Source organism: Falco peregrinus, chromosome 11 (genome assembly GCF_023634155.1).
Source record: "Falco peregrinus isolate bFalPer1 chromosome 11, bFalPer1.pri, whole genome shotgun sequence".
NCBI lineage: Eukaryota > Metazoa > Chordata > Aves > Falconiformes > Falconidae > Falco > Falco peregrinus.
In genome coordinates this window covers 1,289,147-1,313,904 of record NC_073731.1, presented here as the reverse complement: position 1 = coordinate 1,313,904, position 24,758 = coordinate 1,289,147, and the positions used below count along the sequence as shown (strand labels likewise).

General features: G+C 44.3%; 2 protein-coding genes across 3 annotated transcripts in view; one reads left to right on the top strand and one right to left on the bottom strand.

Annotated features, from left to right (window-relative positions):
• ZC3H6 (zinc finger CCCH-type containing 6) overlaps nucleotides 1–14,151 on the top strand; it is a 28,893-nt gene extending 14,742 nt beyond the window's left edge. For both annotated transcript variants that reach the window (XM_055816161.1, XM_055816162.1), the window contains exons 4-12: nucleotides 444–699; nucleotides 2,485–2,606; nucleotides 5,050–5,166; nucleotides 6,658–6,771; nucleotides 7,354–7,461; nucleotides 8,228–8,481; nucleotides 9,118–9,638; nucleotides 9,926–10,165; nucleotides 11,729–14,151. In XM_055816161.1, the coding sequence (XP_055672136.1) occupies nucleotides 444–699; nucleotides 2,485–2,606; nucleotides 5,050–5,166; nucleotides 6,658–6,771; nucleotides 7,354–7,461; nucleotides 8,228–8,481; nucleotides 9,118–9,638; nucleotides 9,926–10,165; nucleotides 11,729–13,233 (3,237 nt within the window). In that variant the 3' untranslated portion in view covers nucleotides 13,234–14,151. The remainder of the gene's footprint in view (nucleotides 1–443; nucleotides 700–2,484; nucleotides 2,607–5,049; nucleotides 5,167–6,657; nucleotides 6,772–7,353; nucleotides 7,462–8,227; nucleotides 8,482–9,117; nucleotides 9,639–9,925; nucleotides 10,166–11,728) is intronic.
• Nucleotides 14,152–14,306: 155 nt separating this feature from the next.
• On the bottom strand, nucleotides 14,307–23,438 carry LOC114011476 (uncharacterized). The gene is made up of 4 exons (XM_055816163.1): nucleotides 20,533–23,438; nucleotides 19,637–19,807; nucleotides 19,159–19,331; nucleotides 14,307–18,834 (listed from the first exon to the last, which is right to left on the bottom strand). The coding sequence occupies exons 1-4, from the start codon at nucleotides 23,407–23,409 to the stop codon at nucleotides 18,708–18,710; spliced, it is 3,348 nt and encodes a 1,115-aa protein (XP_055672138.1). The 5' UTR covers nucleotides 23,410–23,438; the 3' UTR covers nucleotides 14,307–18,707.
• Between the last annotated feature and the right edge of the window lie 1,320 nt (nucleotides 23,439–24,758).

Sequence of the window (24,758 nt, the reverse complement as noted above, 5' to 3'; positions counted from 1 at the left end):
GTTTAGGAGTGGCCATAAGCAGTATTTCATCCTGACTGACAGAAACAGGACAGATTGCATCATCTGTGTCCAAGAGCATCTGGATTGGAGATCATGAAGGGAAAAGAACTTACTTTAATCATAATTCATCTAAGTAGCACTTAAAACACTTAGAACTGTGCATGTTAAAATGCTTTGTCAACCTCACTGAAAAACGTTCTGGAGTATAGATGCTGATGCTGTTCTTTTTTATCTTTTTTTTCCAATTTCGATGCGTTCAGAATCAAAAGTAGTAATCTTCACTGAATAACTGGTTTTCACTGTGCATTATTGATGCTTGTTTGTGCAAGGTAGACAGCGTGACAATAAAACAGCTTAAAAGCAACTGGTTTTGTAGAGCAGATTGGAGGGGTGTTTTTTGAAATATTGAGTTGCTTCTGAACAATGCAATCCCTTTCATGCAGCATGGACACGTATCAGGAAATTACATGAGTTCACAGAAAATGCAACATAAAAAAAATGTTAAAAGCAAGGAGTATGATGACTATAGTCATTACAGTGATGAAAACTTTGGTAATTATAATGAAGAAGAAAAGGATGAAGATTTTGCTGATCAGCTTAAACAATACAGGCAAGCTAAAGAGACCTCCAGTACTGATTTGGGACCTCCATTCCCAAAAGAACCAGTGAAAAAACAGGGGATGAAAGGGATCCAGAAAGGTAAGATAATTTGAATCATTAACTGTAGTAGTGGATGGTGGCAGCAGTTGTATCATGCATCATTTTGGGATGTTTGTCTTGAAGAAAACTGCCAGTGGTGCCTTTCCTGGGAGCTTGCGGTTGGTCTCCCAATATGCTGATAATGCTGTTCATCGTAAGGGAGTAATATCATATGGTTGCACTGATGCATATAGTGAAGAAAAAAATCAAATGTTGGGCAAAGTGTACATAGGAAATAAAGAAATAAAACCCTATTAAAAAGCCAAGATCTTTGTTGGATAACAGTTTGAGTAAGAAATCATAGGGCTGTAAAATGACTTTCTGGTAGTAGTTTCTGAAAGTCTGAAATGGGACTTGATTGGGGGAAAGAATGTAAATATATAGATTTCAAAATCTAATTTAGGGCCCCCTCCCCAAAAAAGTAAGTAACTAGAAATTTTGATAGTTGCCTGAATGCTTTTATTACTATATCCCACACAAGTATGCTAGCATCTTTTACTTTTCTTTTCACAATTTTACTTGCAATCAAAGCTGGGCCGGTACAAATGCTGGTGAAAAAGCATTCCTCTTAAGCAACATACTCCTGAAAGAGTCCTGCTGTCCTTATTTCATGCCTTACTTACATAAGCAAAGTTATGCAAGCATTCTGGTTTGCACCTTTCATTTGGTGTCTGATCGTTTCCTTACCATTGCAGTGCAGTTCATGGAGCCAGCTTACATCTCTGGCCTCCGTAGAAGTGCTGAACTTGTTCTCATGCCTTATTAAATGAGATCCAAGTTGTCATTTCAGCAACTATTGACTGGGTTTGCAGAAATTACACCCGTTAATCATGGTTAAAACTTTGTCTCCCAGGCAGCATTTGAGCATGGTTTTGTATGATGACGGTATGAATACCTTAATAGTTTTCAGGAAGATACTGTGTGTTACACAAAGGTAGTAAGCTGTCTTTCATTTACCACAGTGAATATTTATTGTATTCTGTTTTGGTTCACAATAAAATCAATAGGCAAAAGATGGGCAGAATCTTTTTTGCTGAGACAAAAATGGCTTTTCGTGTGCTGCTTGGCAATACTGCTTCAGTATCTCTCTCTGCAAGTCATCTGAGATGAAGTCAAGGCATTTTCACTGGAATCAGCTTTGCTGTGGCGGAGTGGCTGCCACCTGAAGCGGGTGTAATGTCCACAGGACTTTCTAACTGGTTTTCTTTGATTTTAAATTGATGAGAAAGCAGATACTCTTGTCTCGGTGGTTTTAGTTGAGACTGTGACTCCTGGCATGCTGCTGGCTGGATTATTACTGTCTTAAGGCTTCCAAACAGTTACCATTAACCATTTTTATATTCAAAGCTGTTCTGTCGTATTTCTTAGGTTATGCTCTCAGGTTTCTTGCATGTTGTGGCAGTGAAACGTGCATGCACACCTGGGTGCCAGTTGTACTGGTTAGTTCTGTGTTCAAAAAATGACCAAATGGCACAAAATATTTCGAGTATTTGGACTGGTTAGAAAGAACATGACTGCACTTCTAATTGTGAGGCGTTTCTTTGAACAAGATTAATTTTATATTCAGTTTGTCAGTCTGCTATTGATTTGAATAGCTTTTCAAAGAGCAGGCAGTTGTACAGAATTACAATTGGCTGGTGTAGTTGAGCTTGCCAGCTGTGACTCAAGATAGTATTTAGCAATGCAGACTGCAAAAAGGTGTTAGATTTGTCTGTATTTGATGTTACTAGATAGCCATTTTTCTTCACTTTGAAGTCATTTAAAGAGGTCGTTGCTATTTTGCAGGCATTTCTCAAAGAGGTAATAATTACAATGTTGGTCGAGGGCGTGGCATGCAAAAGAAATTGAAGCGTAAAGATCGTGGAAGGGGAAGAGGGGGCAATAAAGGATCTGATGGCTTTCATGAGGTACGTGGGATTGAAGCTGAATTCCTGATGTAGTTATGTATTTGTTTCAAATTATTGGATGCTTTGCTTTAACAGAAGAGTATTTTAAAGTATGTATCTTTAAACTTTTTCCTCTTATCCAGAAAATTGCGAGAATTTTTGAACACTTGATGTACAACATATGGTTGATAAGCTAATTCATATTTCCAGGAAAACCAAAAACATTACATAAAACTGGCAGGAAGTTGTTCATGAGCTTTGGTTTTGAATGGTGCATGAACATCAATGTTAACTGTATCTGAAATAAGATGTTTTGCCGCTACTGGTTTACCTCAAGACATTTTAGCAAAGAAAATAGCTTTTTCCAGTTTCCATCTGAATCGTGAAGGATTCTCCTTCTCTTGCCATAGCTGTGACTGTGAAAATGGAAATATATGTGACCTTGGTTTTCATTTATTAATTCTTTGTTCTTTGAACAGGAATTAGAGAAAACATCGCAGTTCAGCGTTCATATTTGTAAACTTCTCACTCCAGTCTTCATTTAAATGAAACCTACACAAAATTGATGATTAATTCATCAAATCCATCCACAGCTGAAAAACATTATTTATATATAAAATATATATAAAAACATACAAGCCAAATCATATTTAAGTCTTTATGCCACAACTAAAATGTCTGTGGTTCTCCTCGTGCACTCAAGAACTCGCACGGCTGGCTTTTCACTGATGCATTGATGTATAATTGAGCCACGTTAATTTTCCCCTGTGTTCTCCAGCTGGCCTATGAAGACCTCCAGCCCTGGTCTCTGGGGCTCCTGGGTGGTCCTGGTCAGATTTTCCTGTCCCTGCCCTGCGTGTGGTAGGGAAAAGGGCAGCTGTTTGATCTGTTAGGACGATGATGCCTCATTTATAGGACTCCTCCTTCCTGTTGCTGTGGAGCATGCCCTGTTCTCCAGTGCCATCTCCCAAGCTGTGGGGAAGGGTGGAGGCGAGGAGGCAGCTGCAGGCAGGTCCCAGCAGGCAGAAAACAAAAAGCTGAGCCAGCTACAGCAAAATAATGAATTCTGAAACACAGATGCAGAGCTGCGTGGTGTGGAGGGGTAACTGCGAGACTCCCAAGCCACACAGGGACATCCCTGGTATTCTTGGGGACATGGTTGGGAGCATTTCAACCTTCCTTGGGTGGTTGTTTCAAGTGCTTTGTGGTGTGGGACATTCCCAGAGAGACCTTAGAGCATTGTGTTTGTGATATTTGTGTTAACCGTGAAGAGGATCAGTTATTAGATTTGAAGCTGCCTTGTCTAAAGCAACTGAGATTTCTCTGGTTTTAATGTGTTCGGAGTAGAACATGGATCTTGGCTGATCCAGGAGTAGCATTTCAAGCTCAAAGATTTCTGCTTCTCAATATCAGCAAAAATCCGCAGATCATTCTTAGTGTTAATGTTTTGTGACATTGCTTAATCTGCCAGCAAAATGAGATCAGACACGTGGTGTACTGATGCCCGTGTGTGCTCATGATGCAGTGTGGTGATTGTGGAGAACCACATCCATTCCGTTTCAGAAGTTCTTACTCAGCAGTCAGATCCCTACTCATTTTTGAGAATGTTGGAAATTGGAAAAGCCTGTTTCATCCAGTAGGCAACCACCTTGCACTGCAAAGACTACATTTGTTCTAGCCTCTGTCGCAGTGTCGTAGACAGCAGTTCATTAAAGGCCATCTGCTTCCATGACTTTGTTAGCTCTGCCAGACCCCCTCAGCACCTGCCCTGGACTCCATGGTTAGATGGGTTTACTGCAGTTTCTTTAGTTTATCTCAAGTGCATATGCCACGTGGGAATCAAACCATAAGAACAGTTAGTTGCCTCACCAAGTACGTAATAATTCTTAGGTGTTAGGTTACAATTGAGCTGTGCTTCCTTTCTTTTTGCCTTAAGGTATAAGCAAACAGGTTGTTTTTCTTCTAACAGGAGAAAAAAAGAAAGTGGATAATCTGGAGATCACAGCAGTGTGAGAAGCACGTAGAGGGGAACAATTGGCAAAGCATAGGGTTGTGACTAAGATGGTGCAGCCTGGATGATTACTCAACTCCTGGCTGTCTGCAGAGGTGCCCTTAATCAGGGGCAGTTGGTGCTGACTTAGCTGGGTGCCAGGTGACAGCCTTGCTTTCCAGCATTGGCAAATGAAGCACAAGATACTCTGTCTATTCAGTGAAGTTATTTGTGTCTGTTGTGTTGTAAGTTTCTAATTTGGTTGCATTTATAAAAAAGACTCTGCATTAAAGTAGCTAAGGAAAAGTATGTATATTTACCTTTAGTTTGAGCTGTGGTTATAATAATTTTGAGAACTTAAATCATGGTATAGTTAATCACATTTTGGGGTAACTGGTGCACCAAGTATGCTCTAATATTTTTGCAACTGCACTTAATAAGCAAGCGTCAGTAGGATGTTCATTTTTCTTACAGGATGGCAAACCAGTGAAGAAATGGGTTAATATGAGTCAGGAGTTCATAAATCAGCATACAGTGGAACACAAAGGCAAACAAATTTGTAAATATTTCCTTGAAGGGAGGTGTATTAAGGTAATTATACGCTGTGTCTGTCAGTCTGCTTCTTCGGTGTGAGGAAGGGGAGAAGATGCTTAGTTCTTTGTTACTTCAGCTGACACAAAGAAAACCTGCATGTTGAAACTCAGTGTTTTGATTTCTAATGTTTTGAGTATTTATAGATAAATGTCAACAGAAGTACTTGTGGAAGAATAAGCACCTCTGTTGCATGTTCTGAATTGTAACAAATTCTATTTAAAATAATTGTTTGCTTATTAGTATGTACAGTAAAAACATCTGTGATAGTATCATAAAATTCCACTGACAATGTATCATATGTAAATATACATCAAATCTTATAAATATGGAATCTGTAAATAGGCAATGATCTCCAAATGTATTAGATTATTTCTCTGTTATGTGATACTGCTAATTTTGAAACATTGAAGGAATTGCTTAATTACACTAAATTATTTCTCTCTCTAAAGTAAAAAGTGGGGTTGTAGTAATAGTTTCCCTACCAAAGAATCATCTTCCTTCAGGCAGCAAGTGGAAAGCAGCAGAAAGAAGAGAGTGCTATTCAGAGCAGTCAGCTGTCAAGGAAAAGCCCTAGCAAGACAGTCTCTTATTACATAGAAAAAATTGCTTTTGCTTCATTTTGAAGCCTGTGCTGCTGTGGAGTTGAATCCTGTGATGTCAGACTAGTTCAGTCAGTTATAAAACACACTTAGGAAAAACTGCATGCTTCTCGAATCAGTGAGTGTGTAATTTATGTTTGGTTCTTCTGTGTATTTAGAGATAAAACATGTTCTTTTTCTTATTCAAATGGTCAAAGTAAAGGTGAAAATCAGTGTGCTTTTATCCCAAACCAGTGGGGAATTGAAAACAATGCTGCTGCCTTTATATATTTCAGAATGCCGTGCCTCAGCAAGATGAGTGTTTGCTGCCACCTTCAGTTTTAAAACAAGTGGCTGAAAGAGCAATTAGTGTGTTTTTCATGAAAACAAATACAAAAATACGCAAAAATCCTCTCCAGCAAAGTTATCCTAATGTATAACATGATATGGTTGATATAAACTTGATATTATTTGGACTCTGTTTTTCCTACATGAAGAGTCTTAATACTTTGCTTGTTGGACTTTTTAAAGTTCTCTTGCATGCCCTTAAAACAGTCGGGTTTTCAGAACAAGATAATTGTTTAGATAGAAAATATTTTTGGTAAAGTATTTGTTCAAATGCCTTTTTTAGTGCAGATTGCTAGGTGGAGAGAGGAGAACTGGGACTAGTAAGAGCAGCTTGTTTTCTGTGACCGCTGTGTATATTCTTCTGAATCCCAATGCAGGAAGTGTTTCTCTCTGTCCAGGCTGCCCTATTCACAGTTTTTAGGGACATGCTAATAATGCAGTTCTGTGTTAGTAAAGAGAAAAAGTTTAAATTCAGCTGAGGAGGATGCTTGTTTTTAAATATGCAATGGAATTACTCAGTGTTTCAGATTTATAATGTTTTTTCTTGTTTGTTTATTTATAGGGAGAGCAGTGTAAATTTGATCATGATGCGGAGATTGAAAAGAAAAAGGAGATCTGCAAGTTTTATATACAGGGTTACTGCACCAAAGGAGAGAACTGCATTTATTTGCACAATATCCTTAAAAATATATACACTTGAATTAAACTGAAAGTTATATTTACTCTTAATTGATTTCTAAGTATTTAAGTGATAAATCACTGATTTTTAAGGGTAGCTATTTCTTTTCATAAGAGACTATACCAAAGACTATGTAGATTAACTACAAAAAGATTATTTTTCTGCTCATATACTTAGGAGGAGAAGATATGTATAAAATTACTGGCTTGTTTTATGTTTTAAGGATTTGTAATGTTTTAAAAGATAAACCCCCTTGAAGTTAGATGCATTTGTTCACATAGTTCTAAAACCCTGATCTGTTTTGTTCTAAAGGACTTGTGTTATACTCTGGAATTGACACCTTCATCTTTTAATAGTAATTTTAGAATCAAGTCAAAAATAATGTTAAGGACATTAGTAGAGTGTTAAATGGAACTAGGAGTAAGTTGGTTATTAGCTTTCAAAATTCTTAACATATTGCTTTGGAAAGATTAAGTACTGGTTAAAAATTGAAAGATAGTTGACAGCTGAATTTTATAAACTTGCCAGTGTGAACTAGAAATCAGCCTTTGTTAGGAATCCTTAATACATTGCTTACATGAATTCCCTTGCAAGTTCTACCATACAGGAGCAAAATGCTATCAAGGAGATAAGTGCAAATTTTCTCATGCTCCCCTGACTGCAGAAACAAAAGAGCTGTTGGATAAGGTGAGCAGTTTATGGTCTGTAAACATAAGGTTTGTTGCTAAATGAAGCGGGGGGTGTGTGCTGGAAATTTCTGTGAAATTCTCAGGGAGTGTGATGCTAAATGCTAGCAATGTTAAAATTCCCTGTTGCTCCTTAGCACAGTAAATCTGTGACCAGTTTCAATACCAGGAATTTCCTTCACCATCAGTTATTCAGTTATTTTTAGCCACATCAGACTCGTTTATTTTCACAACTCATCTTTCTGCCCATGAACTTTCTTTTGCGTCCCTTTCTGTGGAAATCTTCATGTAGTCTGTAACAAGAAGTGTGGGTTTTATGTTGTCTGACTTTAGCTGACTTCTGCACTCAGGGTGGAGAAAAGAACAAGGTGCCTCCTCTGGACAGTTCATGAGATGCTGACCTTTGTTTTAAGTAGGATATTCGTGTCTCTCCAGTTACTATACAACAGACCTTAACAGAAAAGTTACATTAAGACTAGAAACATTGTGAATCTTAGACTTGAGTCGTTCAGCTTCTCTCACTACTGTGTGAAGGAAATGGGCTTGTGTGAAATTGTCCCTTCCTGGCTGCAGAAATAGTTTTCTTCCTAACTGCGAATCAGTGTCCTGCAAAACAAGAAATAATAGATTTATAGTGCATTTGAATTTGATGTGAATATATAGTAGTATTGCAGAGGGCAATTATATTTAAAAGGAAAGTGCAAGACTAAATTGAATTGCATATACTGTGAAATTTATGAAGTGTTTGCTGTATTGCATTGTTCTAGGTTTTGAATACTGAGGAGGAACCACAAAATGAAGATGAGAAAGAACTGGAGGAACTCAGAAAGCGTGGCATAGTTCCCCTCCCTAAGCCACCACCGGGTGTTGGACTTCTGCCAACCCCGCCAGAGCAATATCCATTTTCTGAGTCTGACATTGAAAATTATCAAGATCCTTCAGGAGAATATAAGAAAATCCCATCTCTTTTTGAAATAGTTGTGAAGCCTACTGTGGATTTAGCACACAAAATTGGAAAAAAGTAGGTTTCAGAATTTTGTGTAGAACTCTCCTTAAAGCATGGCTGCATAAATATTTAAACAATTCTCTTTGTTTCTGTCAGCAGTATATACTTCCGAATGTATTGCTTAAGTTAATGATCTGTCAAATGTTGGCTATCGTAATTATTTACTTATTTATTGCTTTCCATAGAGGAGAACTTACTGAACCTTGACCTTCCTCCAGAAAGTCACTCCATTGGTTCTTGTTCTGGCTCTGTGCCTGCCTTGCCTGTCCTCATGTGTAGGTTGAGCAAGGTTCATTCTCTCCTGCAGTCTTTTTATAGGTTGTTTTTTCTTGATCAAACCTAACGGAGACTCCTGATGGAGACTGTTGGCCCTGGGATGTTTAAAACCCTTTGTCGAAGCAAAGTCCAGTTCTGCATGTGCTATATTGAAAAAATGTTCTACTTCCAAACAAGCTCTTCATGTGTTACGATGTGTATGTGATGTATATAGTTTGTATATTTCTCTTCAAAAATTATTTTGCTGCTTCCAAATGTTTATCCAACTGAAGATCAAATAAGTACAAGCAGACGTCTGTAAGAGTGAGGAGATAACTAACAGGCTGTTGATCTTTAGGTGCATAATTTGACTCATTAATTTTCTTTTGCCTACAGGCCACCGACCTTCTATAACAGTGCATCACCGCCAAGACCACCGTTTCAGGGAAACGACCCGCACTCTCAGCATATGTATAATCCAGGTTCAAGTCCAGGGCCAGGACCTGGCATGTCACAAGGTCATAACGGGCCACCAATGCACCCAGGTTCTCCTGGACATCATCCATGCGCAGGGCCTCAAGGCCCAGGAATGCCGCAGAGTCCTCCTATGCAGGGTGTTCCACCAGGCTTTCTTGGACCACAGAACCAGACTGGTATGCCTATGCAAGGACAGCAGGGTGGTCCGCCTCTCACACCGCCGGGTCTCAGTGGATCTTACAATGCCCCGGGAGTTCAAGGACATATGGTGAACGTGCCAAGAGAGAATCATTGTCCTCCAGGGCCACAATACCAGCAGATTCCTGGTGAACGGCAGCCCAATATGAATTATGAGCCTATTCAGAACCCAGCTGATTTCTATGACAATTACTATTCTCATCAAGCTGTACATAACTTCCAGCCAGCTAATAACTCTGGTGGTAAGGAGATTTAAAAATTAATTGTTCTTTGATACGGTGCTTTGTAGTTGTGCAGTATTAAAACGTCATGGCTCCAAAGCTGAGCAACTGAAAGAATTTTGGATAGAAAGCCAAACCTCCTGGAATGTCTTTGCTGTATAGGCTTTCCCAGCTGGTGCTTCCCAGTTCTGTGATATAAGTCACATCAGTTTTGTTTGATGGCGTTTTATGTTTTATCTCCTCTGCTGTAAAAAATTCTATAGGATAGCTTCTAATTTGTTTTGTTTTGGGGTTTTTTTGTACTGCAGATGGAACATGGCATGGAGAATTTGCAGATCACCAGGCTCACCTCATGGCTCAAGAGTCGCACCAAGGTGGAAGCGAGTCAGACTGCATGAGTAGCCATATGGGCCACAAACCAGCCATTAATGTGCCGGATTTTCTTCCGGCGATGCAGAAGGCCCTGTACGTAAGACTTAGTCAAAAGCATCAAAGAGATGGAGACTCTGTCAGCAGCCAGGGTCAGAGGGCAATGAGCAAGGATGAAGGTAAAGATAATTTTGTTAAAGTTCTAAACATACTTACTGTCTGTGTATTAGCCTGGGACAAATCTGTTTACTTGGATTTTCATCATGATATCATTCACAATTTCTGTGAATGTGCAAGTATCAGCACAGTATTTTCAGCTGAATATCCTTGCTTTCCTTCCCAGCTTGTTCTAGGACTTCAGTATAGGCTTAGTTGCTTCATTCCAGTTCCAAGTAGAAAGATCTGTGGGTAATTTTTAGATATAGCCTGCACTTTTAAAAGGTTGTGTTGCTCAATTACTTCTTAAAATCCCTGACTGAAACAGAAAGGTGGTTATTTCTGACTGCCAGTACTGCAAGGCACATCTTAGATTCTGTTTATTCAGTCATGCCTCTTGATCTTTTTTTGCATATTCCATTTCTCTAGAGCAGTATTTTTTTCCTCTGTGATACCTGAAATCTGCAGTGTTTAATCTCGAGTGTCTTTTCTGTAACCTGGATGGCGCAGAGCAGTAAGCCTGCCGATCAGATTCAGCCACACAGGCTACGTTTGTCCCTTGGCTTGCTGCCCTCTTTTCTGAGGCTGCTAGGCTGTGTGACCAGAAACGCGTCTTCTGTGTGACCAAAAGGCAGTGGCTGTATCAAATGTTTTTAAGGGCGTTGCCAATATAATTCTGATCAAATGGTGAGAGTGAGCTTGGAGATGCAGCTCCATACAAAACCAGAGTGACCTAGAGTTATCTACTTGGAAGTGAAGCCTTCTCACCAGTGTTCTAGAGTGACTGGTCCTCCTGTCTGGAGGGCTTTGGGAAAGCAGCATAAAGGAAAAACGTTCCTATTAACTGCTTCTGCTCCCTGTTGGATATTCGTGTGGTACAGCTAGCAGCGTGGAACCACGCGTTATTGTGCATTAGGTACTGGGGATGGCGCTGGTGTTCATCTTCTTTCTCATTTTACTGAGCCAGAACAGACCACTAGTCTCCAGTGAGTAGGCAGGTTCAAGGTGTGGACCTGAGCACACAGCTGTGTCGATAAGGCCTTCCTTAATTGCATGACAGTTGAGAATTTATCCTTTAAAATTAAAAATTCTTATTTCTTCCCTTCCTGAATCTTGACCTCTCCCTAAAACCTTGTGATTTGGATTGTAATAAGGCAGCAAGTTCCACATTTGTAATTCATCTGTTTTCAAGGCTGCTGTAAGGTGTCATTTTACTTTTCATTCTGCCATCCCACGATGAAGGTCATTTTCATCAAGACTCAAGATGTTAAATGGGTTAGTTTTCTTCTACTAGTACTGATAGAAATAATAGTTTGAAAGCAGGTTATTTTCCCAGTTTAATGCTGACAGAGAGATATGTAGAGGGAATGCAGCAGAGCTGGGGAGTATCTCAACTAGCTACAGTTTTTTTGTTATGTCAGTTCTTCATTGAAATTTATTTTTATCATTTTAGATTACGGTTGTTATAATACAGGGAGTGATGATTTAATATCAGGTCTTTTCTGTTTGATTTTACTGGAAAGTTGTTGTATGAGTAAATGTGATGCATTCCCTGGTGTTTATTTGCTTGAATATTTTTTTTTTAGATGACAATGTCAACTGGTATTCCAGTAGTGAAGAGGAAGAGGGGAGCAGTGTTAAATCAATACTAAAGACATTAAAGAAACAAAGTGAAAATTTTAGGAATCGTCAGCAACATTCCACAGAGCAGCACATGCTCGGTATTCCTACCGATCCACGGCTGGCAAAAGAAAAAGGCACAGGGCCTCAGGCTGCTGACCCGAGACTTCGGGCCTCTCCAAGGTCCAACCCCAGAAAGCCTTCAGAGTCGGCATCCCTGGACCCACGGCTCGTCCGAGATCCCAGGATGCACAAGGTCAGTGACGGTGCTCATGCCAGCTCGTCCCTTGGGGGAGCAAAGCTAGATTTACACCACGCGCATGCTGGAGTTAAAGTCAAGCAAAAAGGGATGGATGATGACGAAGAGGACTCGGAAAGAGAACTGAGAGAACGAGCTTTTCTGATACCGTTGGAACCTTTGCCTGGTGTGACGTTAAGGGATCCCCGATCTCAGCTTAGGCAGTTCAGCCACATTAAAATGGATGTTACCCTGATGAAACCAAACTTTGCTAAGCATATTGTATGGGCACCCGAAGACTTGCTCCCTATACCTTTGCCTAAGCCTGACCCCGTCTCTTCAATCAACTTACCTCTTCCTCCACTCATTGCTGACCAGAGACTTAACAAACTGCGGAATCTGAAAAACGATCCCCATCCAAATGCAATGCCAGCTGACCCACGACTAGCTGCAAAGGCAAAAAACAGCTTAACGGGCAGGAGCGGCTATTTGGATCCGTCTGCAGATTCGCATGCCAGTAGCTCAAGCAAATTAGGAGATCCCCGCTTACAGAAAAACGTCGATCCCAGACTCCACAGACTGTCGAGCGCGGATACGCATCACGGAGTCGCAAAGGATCCACACCCTCCGAAGTTTGACCCCCGCCTCGCCAGATCTGCTGCTGGCTCCTCACAGCCCTCGGAAGCTGCGGCTACTAAACCTGACCCAGATGCTCTGCCTCCATATGCCCCCAAATTATCGTCAAGCGGTGTTAGACTGGGAACTCCAGGCTCGATACTGAGCGGTATTAGTTTGTACGATCCAAGGGATCACAGCTCGTCATTGGACACAGCTCCAGCTAGTTCAGGAGAGAACGGAGAGAACCAGAAAAAAAGTATTTTGAAAAATTCTGGTAAAAATGAACCCAGTCTCTCAGAAGATACGTCGCTCCAGAAGGCTGCCTCAAATGTGGAAAAAAATACAGAAGGATCATCATCGGAAGCTACTTCAGATAAAGCAAATAGCACCAGTAAATCTCAGGCTAAACACTCCAGCGCTGCACCTGCGGTGCATAATCTTCCTATCCAAGCTTTGTCGGGATTAATCAGACCGCAGTACAGCGACCCGAGGCAGGTTAGACAGCCTGGACAGGTAACTCAGACACAGGATAATGATCCGAATGGGGAATCAGATGATAAGTCATTAAAAGATGTTTTCAAGACTTTCGATCCGACTGCTTCACCGTTTTGTTAGCAATTGATTTTAAGTCTTTTTACTGTTGTGAATATTGCAGTTTTCTGCTGTTTTGTAACTGGTTTACCTCTTTGCTTTATTTATTTTTAAATTATAATTATCAACACTTTTCAGCTGCTAATCTCAGAACCACATGCAGTTATACAGTATGCTATAGTGTTTGCAAAGCTGTGGTATTTTCTATATAATACTTTTCCAATTTCAGGGAGACTAATAATTGACATGTAGAACCCCCCCATGTATTGTGTTAGAGCTGATAAAAGCACTTTCATTGTAAATAAGTCATTAAGAAAGTCCGAGACCTGTATATGTGTGAGCTGTCTCTTTCATAAACAACATTTAGATATGATTGCCACATTTGTATGATTGTATAGATACAAGCAATATTATGTACATTACTGTGAGAGACACTGTTTGACAAGGATTGTCTGACGCATCAAGCCAAACCTACTAACTGATTCAAAACCTACATAAATGATTTAAAAGGAAAACGTTGATCTTCCTTTTCAGATCGGTTGATGTAAGACATTGACAGTTTTTATTCATGCAGTCAATATTCTTAGTGTAAAAGAGACCTATATCGCATATTGAGGATTAAAATGTCATATCTTTTAAAAGTATTTTATTCTATGCTGTATATAGAAGAAATTGTGAAGTACATAACTAGAAGAAAGTTACTGTTAAAGTGGAGAATACCTAAGTTGTCTAATACGAAAAAGGTTTTTATTTAATTTTTTCACGCATACACAATTCTGATTAGTGCTATAAGTTACATTGTGGTGTTCATGTATTTCAATGTATTTTTGTATTCAGCTGCTTAATTTGTATTGCTTTTTTTGTATTGATGTAACTGCAGTACTTGTATTCATGGTGTCTTTATGACATTTTTAACAAAAAAATTAAAAAGGGTACAGTTAACGTCTGGTAATGACTGTGATGTTGACATGTTGGCAGCTCGCTCAGCATTGGGGAAGGAGCAGTGGGGCTGTCTGAAGGATGCAGGTGACTAAACCTGGGTTCAGTGCAGTCACGGCACCACCATACAGTCAGGTGGTGGTGGGGGTTTAAACTAACCTCGTACTGGATCCAGCCAGAGTTAGCTTGGGGCATGGTTCCAGGATCAGACTGCTGCTTTAGAGAGTCGTCATTGTTCTCTGACTACGATTAACAGTATTGCTGTGAGAAATGTCGTGCATGTTCTTTCATTTCTGAAGATGTTGCATGCCGAGAGCACAACTGTCCTCAAAGCCTCTCTTGTTTTGCCTTTTGGGTTGCTTTTTATATAGAGGAAATGTAGTCATACCTAGCTAGCTACGTTTACAATAAAAATTTGCCGTCTGCTCAATTGCCACCTGGTTCCCGCCCACTTAGAATGTTTCTTTGCATTCAGTCTCTTCCTCAGTGACCTTCTTTTTGCTTCTGTTGGTTGGCCCAAGTAATGCTTTGCGACTGCGACAGTATAGTGCTTATCACCAATCCTGAGGTCTTGGTTTCTTGTGCCTGTGAGACAAACGGGCAAGAACACATGTGTCGTCTTCCATTGATGAGCACAGCTTGGATGAACCGAGGGAAGCTGCTGATTTCTATATGCACAAAACATGGCAAAGGAGACATCGTGGAAAGCAATAATGGCCTTCCTAATTTTGCAGAGTATAAATTGTATTGATTTTACAATGCTTTGAACCATGCTCAATCCAAATAATTGAAAACTAGGTAACAGACGTGAAATGTGGTTGCTGTTTTGAAGTAATCTGTTAGTCCTACATAATTACTTCTTCTTCATCTGGTCACAAGTTTGGCTGTTTGAGAATTTCATCAAAAAAAGAAGCCAGCAAATTGGACAGCAGGGAAAAGTAGAAACAGTTTGGAAATGCCATGTGGATTGGTAGGGGAACAAAGAGGAAAAGTGACGGTACTGAAGCCAGACGTGTGGTTTCACATTTAGATGTGGAAAGTACTTGCAGGATGCGCAGCTCAGACCTGAAGTTACAGCTTCTTGTAGGGTGGTGCTGACGCCATCACTGAATTGGATTCTCTGTGTTTTTTTGGAAAGTACTAGAAAAATGAAAGTCAAAGGAAAAGCTTTGATACCGAGAGCGAAGTGACGTGCCTTACAGTTGAGACAACTGAAGGGGATCTTGGGCGGTTTGCCATTGCTCTGGTGAAGCGCCTGTTTTGGAGTTGCAGGGTGTATTCCAGTAGGGTGGTCCAGAGTGTTGCCTTTGAACCTTGGAGATCCACTGCCACCTCAGCATCTTTAATACAATACAGTTTATTTTGGAGAAGAAGGGGTATGGAGTAAGGAGGAAACGTAATTCAGAAGGGGCCAACTAGTCCTTGCGGCTCGTTGTCTCCATGTCTAACTGCCTCCTTCCTTCTTCCCAGATCCAGCCTTGGCCTTGATCCAGCAGGTCCCCGTGGGGCTCTCCAGCTGCGGCATGAGGATCTGTGGGATGCTGCTTGGCTCCTCCATCCACCGGTGGTTTATTTGTTGCAGCTTTCTTCCCAGAGTCTCCAGTGTGCCCGCTGCTACTGCTTGCCCTCGAAAGATGGAGGAGGTTTGTTGCTACAGCGCAAGTGGTAAAAACTGTCTGACGTGGGGAAGGTGGGGACAGTCCTGCCACATGGAGGTGGGCTGGAATGGGCTGCGGCCACTGGGAAAGTCAGGTCTGATCTGTTGTGCGGATTGATTGTGTTTTGCAGGGGAGGCTCTTTTCTGTCCCTTCCCCCAGTGCAGTGTGCTGGCAGGGAGCGCCGCTTCCCTCGGACGCTTGCAACTCGGCCCTCTGAGGCTGCGAAGCACGGACACGGAGAGCAGTAGCGGGAGCAGCCGGTGTCGTTGGTCCTGGATGCTCTGGACGCATGTAGCTGTGAGGTGGGTGATCATCACCACTGGATGTTCTGCTCTGGGGTAAAAGAGAGTCCTGGGGCTGAGAGGGATTTGGGGGAGAAAGGTCTTGTTTCTCTGCAGGGTCGAATATTCCCCACTTCTGCTGGGCTGGGGATGGGAAACTGAAATGTTTGTCTCTGATCCCATCTGTGCTCCACACTGCAGAAAAACTGAGCATCGCTAGATCACTACCTGGTGTTTGCTGCCCCATGATAATACATGTAGGGGAGATTTCTACCCTGTTTTAAAACTAGGTAGCCTGTTGTAATATTTCTACCATGATGAGAAGACTAGCATGAATCCTTCATAGTGCAAATTAAATCATTTATTCTTGCAAAGAAGAGAATAATTAATTACAGTCCTGTTTGGCAGATCCTATCCCTTAGTCTTCCTTCTCATTCAGTTCTTCTTTCCTCCAGCTTTTGTAGCGCCTTTGTTCACATTACCCTCTGAGTTCGTATTTTGCATATGAGCCCCACCCAGTGCCCTGGCTCTTCCGCAGGATTACGTATCTCTGATTGCCCTTCCTGTGCAGTATTTGGGATTGCTATGCCTACAGGAAAAGGTGATGGTTGCAAAACTAGTTTGATAGTGTGCTAAAGATAGGGGCCTGAGAAAGACCTCCCGGCTCTGAGGCTTTCTTATGCAGGAGCTGACAGAGTGCTGCAAGTGCCTTCCTACATCCTTCTGTTCACATCTTGGGTGCTGAAGAATGCAGAACCAGCAGTTACTGACAGTAATGATGATGATGAAGGTACCTCTTCAAATGCTAGCAATATTTGCCAAAGAAAAAAAAAAAAAAAAAAAAAAAGCCTGACTGATGATGTAAGAGCCAGATCTGGCTTGCAGCTGGGCAGGGGCATGCAGTATATGAATATAAAGAACTGTAGCTCCACTTGGTAGCCGTTGATTCAAGAGTAATGGTTTCAGTGACTCCTGTGCCAGGTAACAAAGATCAATGAATGATATTTTACTTGAACAGGAAACCCTTTGTTTTCCCTTTCATGGGATCTTAGTCTTTGCCAGCTCCTATGTCCTCTGTGTCTTGGTATCGCATCTTATTACTCAACTGCAAACACATTCTGGATAAGAGGCCCCTTAGGAAATACACTAATGTGTGGCATCATTTTATCCTTTGCTTTGTTCAGTCGCCAGAAGGAAGCAGTGTCTCTGCAGGGTAGAAGGTGCCACAGGAGGAGTGGCCAGCACACAGAAGCCTTTTCAGGCCTTGCACTTTCAGTCCTGCAAGAGCAGCTCTAGCAGAAGAGATGTGAGCAGGGAGGAGTGCAGCGCGGGCCGCATTCGTTCTGCTGAGGCCAGTTAGCGATGCCGTTCCCCTCCAGCAGATGCCCTTTCCTGTTTTTACGGGTGGCTGTCGGTAATTGTGTGTCCTTTAATAGGTTTTGGATGCTTGGGGGATGTTCTTCGTCTGAGGTGACAGTTCTTGCACTATAGCTGTCAGGGTGGGTTCAGCCCCTGCCTGAGTCTTGCGGAGCCCTAATTCATCCCTGTCTGAATTTAAAAACTCCTTGGCTCTATGCCACAACAGTTTTTTTCTCCACTGCATGCAAAAAGCAGCTATTTCTTCTTCTTCAGAGTCAGGCGGGGGCTGTTGCAAACCCTATTAGAATAAAAATATATGCTTTAACGTACTGTTGTATATGAACTCATTTGAAGTATTTTAAATAATACACAAGTCTGAATGCATCAATGTGTATGTGATCGGCATGGCTTCTCTACTTGTTAATGCTTAAAACGCTTAAAAGTGGTTAAAAACCTGCTTACAGAGAGATAAATGGAATGCAGTATAGTTAAGTTATTGATAAGCAGGGAAATTTCCAAAGGGAACAAGCCAGGTCATAAAGGACTTTGTAATCTGGACAGTCAAGGTGAAAGAATGGGCAGTTACTTCAGGCCAACATCAGCAAAGTAAAAAATGGACACAAATACTAAGTTTTTAGCAGCATGAGCAATTAACCACAGGTGGAACTTTTTCACCCTTGTAGCCGATTTGTTTATCCAACGGAATTCTAGTAGAAACCATGCCTCTCTTAAAAAGACATGCTGGAGCTCAGCAAGAGTTGTAGGATCATATGGGAGGCCAGGGTACAGGATGGAAAACTGCATCAGTGGAGGGTCTGGTTGTACTTGCACTTGTTTTCTGAGTGCTTTCAGATAAAGCCTGCTCTCACAAACTATTTACAGTCGGATCAGTCAGCCACCATTGGCAGCTGCAAGGGAAGCTCCTGGGAGTTTTGATGAAAGCTCACCTTGAGACAACATAGAGGCCAACACTGACATGGACTATTGCCAAATAAAGGCCTCCAACAAGATGCTGCTGCTCCCCTATCCAAAAATGAAAGGGGAAGCAGACCAGCTGAAGATGACTTCGGAGTCAGTAGCAGTGACAGAGCAGATTCAGTGCCTGGAAAGATGTGTAGTGGGCTTCAGAAAAAAGACAGAAAGGCATAAAATAACATCACAGGAGGAATGTTTACCCCCAGCTGGGGTCAACAGAGGTCCGGCTGCAGGAGCTCCTTGTGGTGTGGACTCACCTTGCAAAACATGTTTGATGGCATCAGCATTAACTTACTTTGATACATGCTGCCTCTGCTGCCTTCAGGACGTGCAAAACCGCTTGAATTAGGTTCTGTGTGTTGCTCACGAGCAGCTCAGAAGACGACTTGCTCTCTGCTGTGACTGCTTTTACCCTTAGAAGATATTTTAAAGGATTCTACTGGGAGAACATCAGACAGTGTTCCTCCCCTGTGTGGCCAGTACTCCGTCAGTCCCTCCCAACCCAGAAGATTGTCCCCTGTGCTCTCAAAGCAGGTTTCCAGAGAGGTGGGCACACCAGGGGAGGAAAGGGCTGTTTACAGCAATAGGAAGAGGAGAGGGAACCCCCTGGATTGTAACTGAACTCCAAGGGCTACACCCAGAAGCCATCAAGGACCTCTGGAGACCAGCCCTGCCTGTTCCTTTGAAAAGGGGAACACCAGCCTTGGGAGGAATTGTCCTTGACCCCAGCAACTCACCTGGCCACGATGCCAAGCTGGCTGCTGATGGTGTAGGTCTGCTCTGCGGCGCGCAGCAGCTCCGCAGAGCATCTCTTGTTGAGGCAGTGCTTCGCAACAATGTGGGCAAATCTAACAAACACCTGCCCATCGGAAGCCATTTGCCTTGCACAGGCAACGAGCTGGTCCTTGCTCTAAAACAAAATAGAAATAAATATATTTGAGGAGAGAAGAAGAAAAAAAGACTCTTGCAAGACAGGGAAGAGGGTCCAGGAAGCCAGGATATATTCTGAAGCAAGGAAAGGACTGGACACCAAGTTCACATCTAATCAGGAGGAAGTAATTTCTAGTGCTTTGCATAAATACAGCTGGTGCCACTCTTTAACAAGAGTGGGGTAAGGCAGGGGGTTCAGCAGGCACTGGGCATGCCTCTCACTGGCTTTGACTGTGCTCTTGAGGAAAAAATGTGCTGGGGTGGAGGGGGTGAAACATTGCGTACCAAGATGGGGCCCTTCTTCCTCAGGAACTGAGTCATGTGAATCATCCTTGTTGCCATGTCCTTGGTGACCTGGGACATCTTGCTGGGGCCACCCTGCCATGTGTCACTGTTTTCTCTCTCGCTCTTCGCAGGGCTGCTGGCAAGGGAGATGCTGGGAGGACCGTTCTGGTGCTGTTGAGACAATAACTGAACAGATGCGAAGTCTGGAGAATTTGGTGCTGAGAAGCCTCTGCCTGTGTGTTTCTGAAGCAGTTTTTGGTGAGTAAAGGAGATGGGAGAGCTGCCCACCACCTCGCTGGGTCTGCTCTGCCTTCCCAGCCAGCCCTTCTCTCCCCTGCCTTCACCCACAGTGGGACTATCCCATCCAAATACCCTGTGTGCCGTTGTCTCCAGGAGCTATCTCCAAATGGGTGGTAGCTGTCATATGAGCTGACAGCGCTCACGATTCTGAAGTACAATTAAGTGCTCTAAACTGCTGTGCTAAGTGATCTGGATCGTGTACTGGAGCCTTTGCCAGCTCCTGACAACCGAGCAGTTGTGGGAGTGGAGCTGGAGGTACTCCCAAAGGGTGCTTGTGGGGAGGCAAGCTGAGCAGAGACAGGTCGTGTTTCAGGGCAGGGAGAGCAGTACAGCCTCCCCGCCCTCCAAAACAGCGTTGGGAGATGCGCGTGTCTTTATGCAAGGGTGCCCATCAGATCAGATATCCGGAACTCGGCTGAGCAGGGCAGCCAGCAACCTGATCTAACTGATGGTGGCCAGGGGGTTGGACTATTGACCTCCAGAGGTCCCTGCCAACATCACTTATCTTAATGCTCTGTGGTGTGAGTACCAGGACTGACAGACAGCCCTCACTGTCACCCTGCAGTAAGAGCTGATGGGGGAAGGAGCTACTTTACCATTTTATGTGCCTCCCTGGCAGCTCCACTTGCTTGTCCGCTCCTGCCTGGGCAGGTTTCTGTTGGCGTGGTGTGGCTCAGAGCACCAGGCTCTTGGGCTGGGAAGAGCTTGGCTTTGCTGTTGCATTGTCTTGGAAAGTGCTGGTCCCCTGCGTTCTGTAAGCATTGTCTGATGAGCTGCAGAACATGTCCGCTGATGCCCCGGGCAGCCTGAAGCTGTGTGACAAGGTAGTGTGCCTTTGCTGACCAGTACCAGACAGTACTGTCTAGGCGGAGATGCCCTTCGTCCTGGCAGCCCTGGAAGAGCTGGCTGGCGCTGCCCACTGCATCAGACGTGAGGACCAGAAGGTGGTCTGCAAGGGAGAGCAGGTTTGCCTGCGATTGCAGTTGAGCGCTGGCCTCCAGAATGTCCTGGAGGGTGGTTTTGACCCACTCTACATTAGCCATTAGCCGACTTGCCTTCTCGTCAAAGGCCTGTTTGCTCCTCTCTCTCTCCTCTTGGGAGAGGGAGGACAGGGCTGGTCCCACGACATCTCGGATGACGCGCAGGTGTTCGGTGTTGACCTTCTCCAGGTGAAGCAATAACGCCTTGGCCCTGAGGGCCAAGTCTCTCTGCAGAAGCTCAAAGCGAATGTACAAGCTGGCAGTTGAGAGCGGAGAGACCAAGAGAGTATTGGAGGCATCCAGCAGTGCTTCCATTAGCACCTTTATCTCCTCCCTGAGCACCAGGATTTCACTGCGACCATGGTCTTCAGGGCAGGACAAGTAAGAGAGCCGGGCGGCCTCCTGCAGCCTCAGGGAGTTCTCAGACACAGCAGCCAGGAGGCTCGGTGAGCAAAGCTTGTTCTTCACGGCACTTCTCAGCTCCCTCAGAAACAGGACGTCCCTGCCTATGAACCGATCCACAGCACCCAGCAGGACATGCATGCTGACAGCCCACTCGATGCAGTGCAACTCCAGGTTGGCCTTTCCCACCCTGCAGGAGCCCTCGAAGGACGCTGCTTTCTCAAGTAACACTTTGGTGTTCGTCTGAGCATGTGAAAACTTGGCTTGGACCTGTAGAAAGCTCTCCCAGACACTGGGGGAAATGGGATTTCCCTCACTACAGGCTATGCTTGCAATGTGTCCTGCTAACTGAACTGCTCCTGCTAAACCCATTGTGGTCTCGTCCAAAGCCTGTTTGCCTCTCAGAAAGTCTGCAGACGAGATGAAGCCAAGTATTTGCTGAGACAGACTATACCAAGAGCCTGCCACAGCTGCCAGACACTCTTTGGTCTCACAGATCCTTTCTGAGAGCGTGAGTGCCATTTGGAGAAGTCTGCTTGAATGATGAAGCTGCCTTAGGGCTGTTTCCCTGGCCAGGGAAATAACACACGGTGTCAGTAATACAATCATGTGGTACTGCCCCAGCGTCTCCACCTGGGGAGACTTGGCAACGGGCAGCGCTTCCTTTGCCACGTTGATACAGCTGTTGCAGAGTTCAAGCAAGGCGGAGCAAGCAGCATTCACACCTGCCATGTCATGGGCTCTTGTTGCTGCTAGGAGAGCTGTAATGACAGGGTGTGTGTCTCCTTTCCTTGGAACAGTGTATGGGTGTGAGTTACCTGGTCGTGAAGACGGACAACTTAAGATGTCTTCTGGCAATGCAGCCTCATCCGTAGTGGCTTTTAGCCCAGCCCGCAATGGGCTGAGTTCAAGCCCCTTTGCAACATCAGGGCTTCGCACTTGTTCCCGGAGAGGGCTGAGGATATCTGGGTGGTTGGACCCATCCAGCCCATCTTGGACGTGGTGAGCAGTATCCATCAGGCAGCTGGCTGCCTTTGAAAAGGCATCCCTCGTTTGGAGGCAGGAGAGTCTCTCTGGACAAAGGGCTGTGACCGCTTTCAGCTCAAGGATGGAGTTGGCCAGTTGCTCAACCCAAACCAGCAAGCCGTTCCTGAAAATGGGGTCTGTGGCTCTGTCCACGTACCTGGTGGTAGCTTCAACCACCCAGCGAGCCCAGCTGGTGAGGCGAGTTGCATGCCAAGAGAACTGCTCAGGATCCTGACTTCCCAGAGCCGTTTGAGACTGGTCCCTGTGCTTGGCCATTTCCTGGACGGACAGCTGAAGGAAATCATGCATGCTGACCGTCTCCTCAAAACACCACAAGAGGCTTTCTGTTGCTCCAGCCCAAGCGTGGTACAAGGACTGCAGTTGCTGAGCAGCACTCACCTGGGCTGTGTTTCCACTCATTTCTGTGAGCAGTGGAGGGAGACTGGCGAGGAGTCTCTCCAGGTACTCTACCCACTCTCTGATTTCTCTGGCAGTTTGGCTTTTGGTGCACCTTGCCAGAACAAAGTCTGCCACTTTGAGCATCTGCTGGGCATGCTTGAAGAAGGTGGCAGTGAGGGGCTGAAGCTTCTCTAAAAATCCTTCTTGTCCTGCAGGAAAACACCCTGTACCAGCAAAGCTAAGAGCATCTCCAACTAACTGCCTGAGGGGCTCCTTACCCTCAAAGAAGGTGTCGAGGATTTGGCACAGAGTAGCTGTGAGCACTGCCTGGTTGAGACTCTCCACCTCCTCTCTCATGGTGTGACATTCCTTCTCCAGCCTGCTTTCTCCCCAGCTTTGCTCTGGCCGTCCCTCCTGCTGGCTTACGTGGCTGCAGATGCTTTTCCTCAGCCGTAGCAGAACCCAGCAATGTTTTACCAGGTCCAGCTTCAGATCTGGCCTGGACGAGTCTGCTAGAAGCATGCAGTAGAAAATGACCGCTTCCACATGAGCACTGAACTCGCTGTCGGAGAGGTGCGCTGGGTCTGGTTGAAAGAGGAGAGCCAGCAGCCTGCTGATGTGCTGGGAAAAGGTCCCATTTCTGTCCTGTGGCTCCTTGCTGCCCATATTGTCGATGAGCAGGGAAGTGAGCTCTTTGATGGTCCCCTCCGTCAGCTGGAAAGCGTCGTCTTTGGAGACGTTGACTCGCTGAGCCCAGGAGTGTTTAAGATCACTGTGCTTGGCTGCGTGGAGCAATGGAACACACTTCTGAAGGAGCTGCAGAGTTTGGGTCAAGCTCTTCTGTCGAGGACAATCTCTGAGTTCCTCAAGGTGCTTTGCTGTCAGATTGCTCAGCAGAAGCAAGGCCTCGGAAAAGGCCTGGAAAGCAGCCAGCAGTCCTGGCATGTCCCCTGCATCCTGCAGCATGCTCAGGCACTCCAGAAGCCAGCTGGCAGCCTGAATTATCCTCCTCGTCCCAGCAGCATCTTTGATCTGAAGGATCTAACCAGAAAAAACAAAAGGGAGAAAAACTGTGGCTAGGGCTCAAGAATCCCTGTTCACTGTTTCATCCCCCGTGCAGTTCAGATGACACTGCAGCCCTCGTAGGGAAGAGGCGAGGCACATTTTGCTCAGCAGACCTGCCCTAGGGAGCATGTGGTGAAGAAGCAGCCATTGCTGCAGCTAGAGCTTCCCCAAGGCCCAGCCCCTGTCCCTGTGAAGGGCAGCTCTTGTCCCTCCTACAGCTGCGCCCTTAGCCACTGCTGCATCCCATCCTGACCTCCCCTCCTTGCTCTGGCACTGGCCCCCTCCACCGGTTACCTTCGCTGTCTCTGTTAAGACCCTCTTCGCCGACATGGCCAGCTCCTCCCTGTCGCTGGGGTTGTCTGGCTGTACCTGGAGCTTGCGGGCTGCCAGCAGCATGCACCTCCCTGCCAGGGCGAGGGACTCTGCCGCAGGACGTGTCTCCTCCTTGAACACCTTGTCGCTGGACTCCTCAGCCAACCTGGAACAGTAGCCACTGCACTCAGCTCTTCGCCATCCCGTAAGTACCAGCCTCGGTGGGTAGGAGCAAGGATGCTGTGCCAGTCTCAGTCTTTAGCAAAACAATTAGCCATGCCAGACTTTAACTGGGCTTGAATTAATTTTAGTTGTATTTGCAAGAACTGTTTCAGAACCTGTTGCAGTGGATGAAATTCACTTTAAGATGGGGTGTCTGCTCTCTACCGGCTCCTAGCTGTAACAGCAAAATAAGTCAGTGGCAAGTGCCTGATCTGTGGATTAGGGCTCCAGTTTTACTGAAACGTTCAGTAAATTTACTGAAGTGTTCAGTTAGTTGTCTATTAAGGTGTGTTAAACATTGCTTGCTGAGGTTATGCATACTTTGCCACTTCCAGGTACAAACCCTTGCGTTGTCCTATCTCTCCTTTTCCCTTCCTAAATCCTATCCCCCTGTCGTGTTGCCCATCCCTTACCCC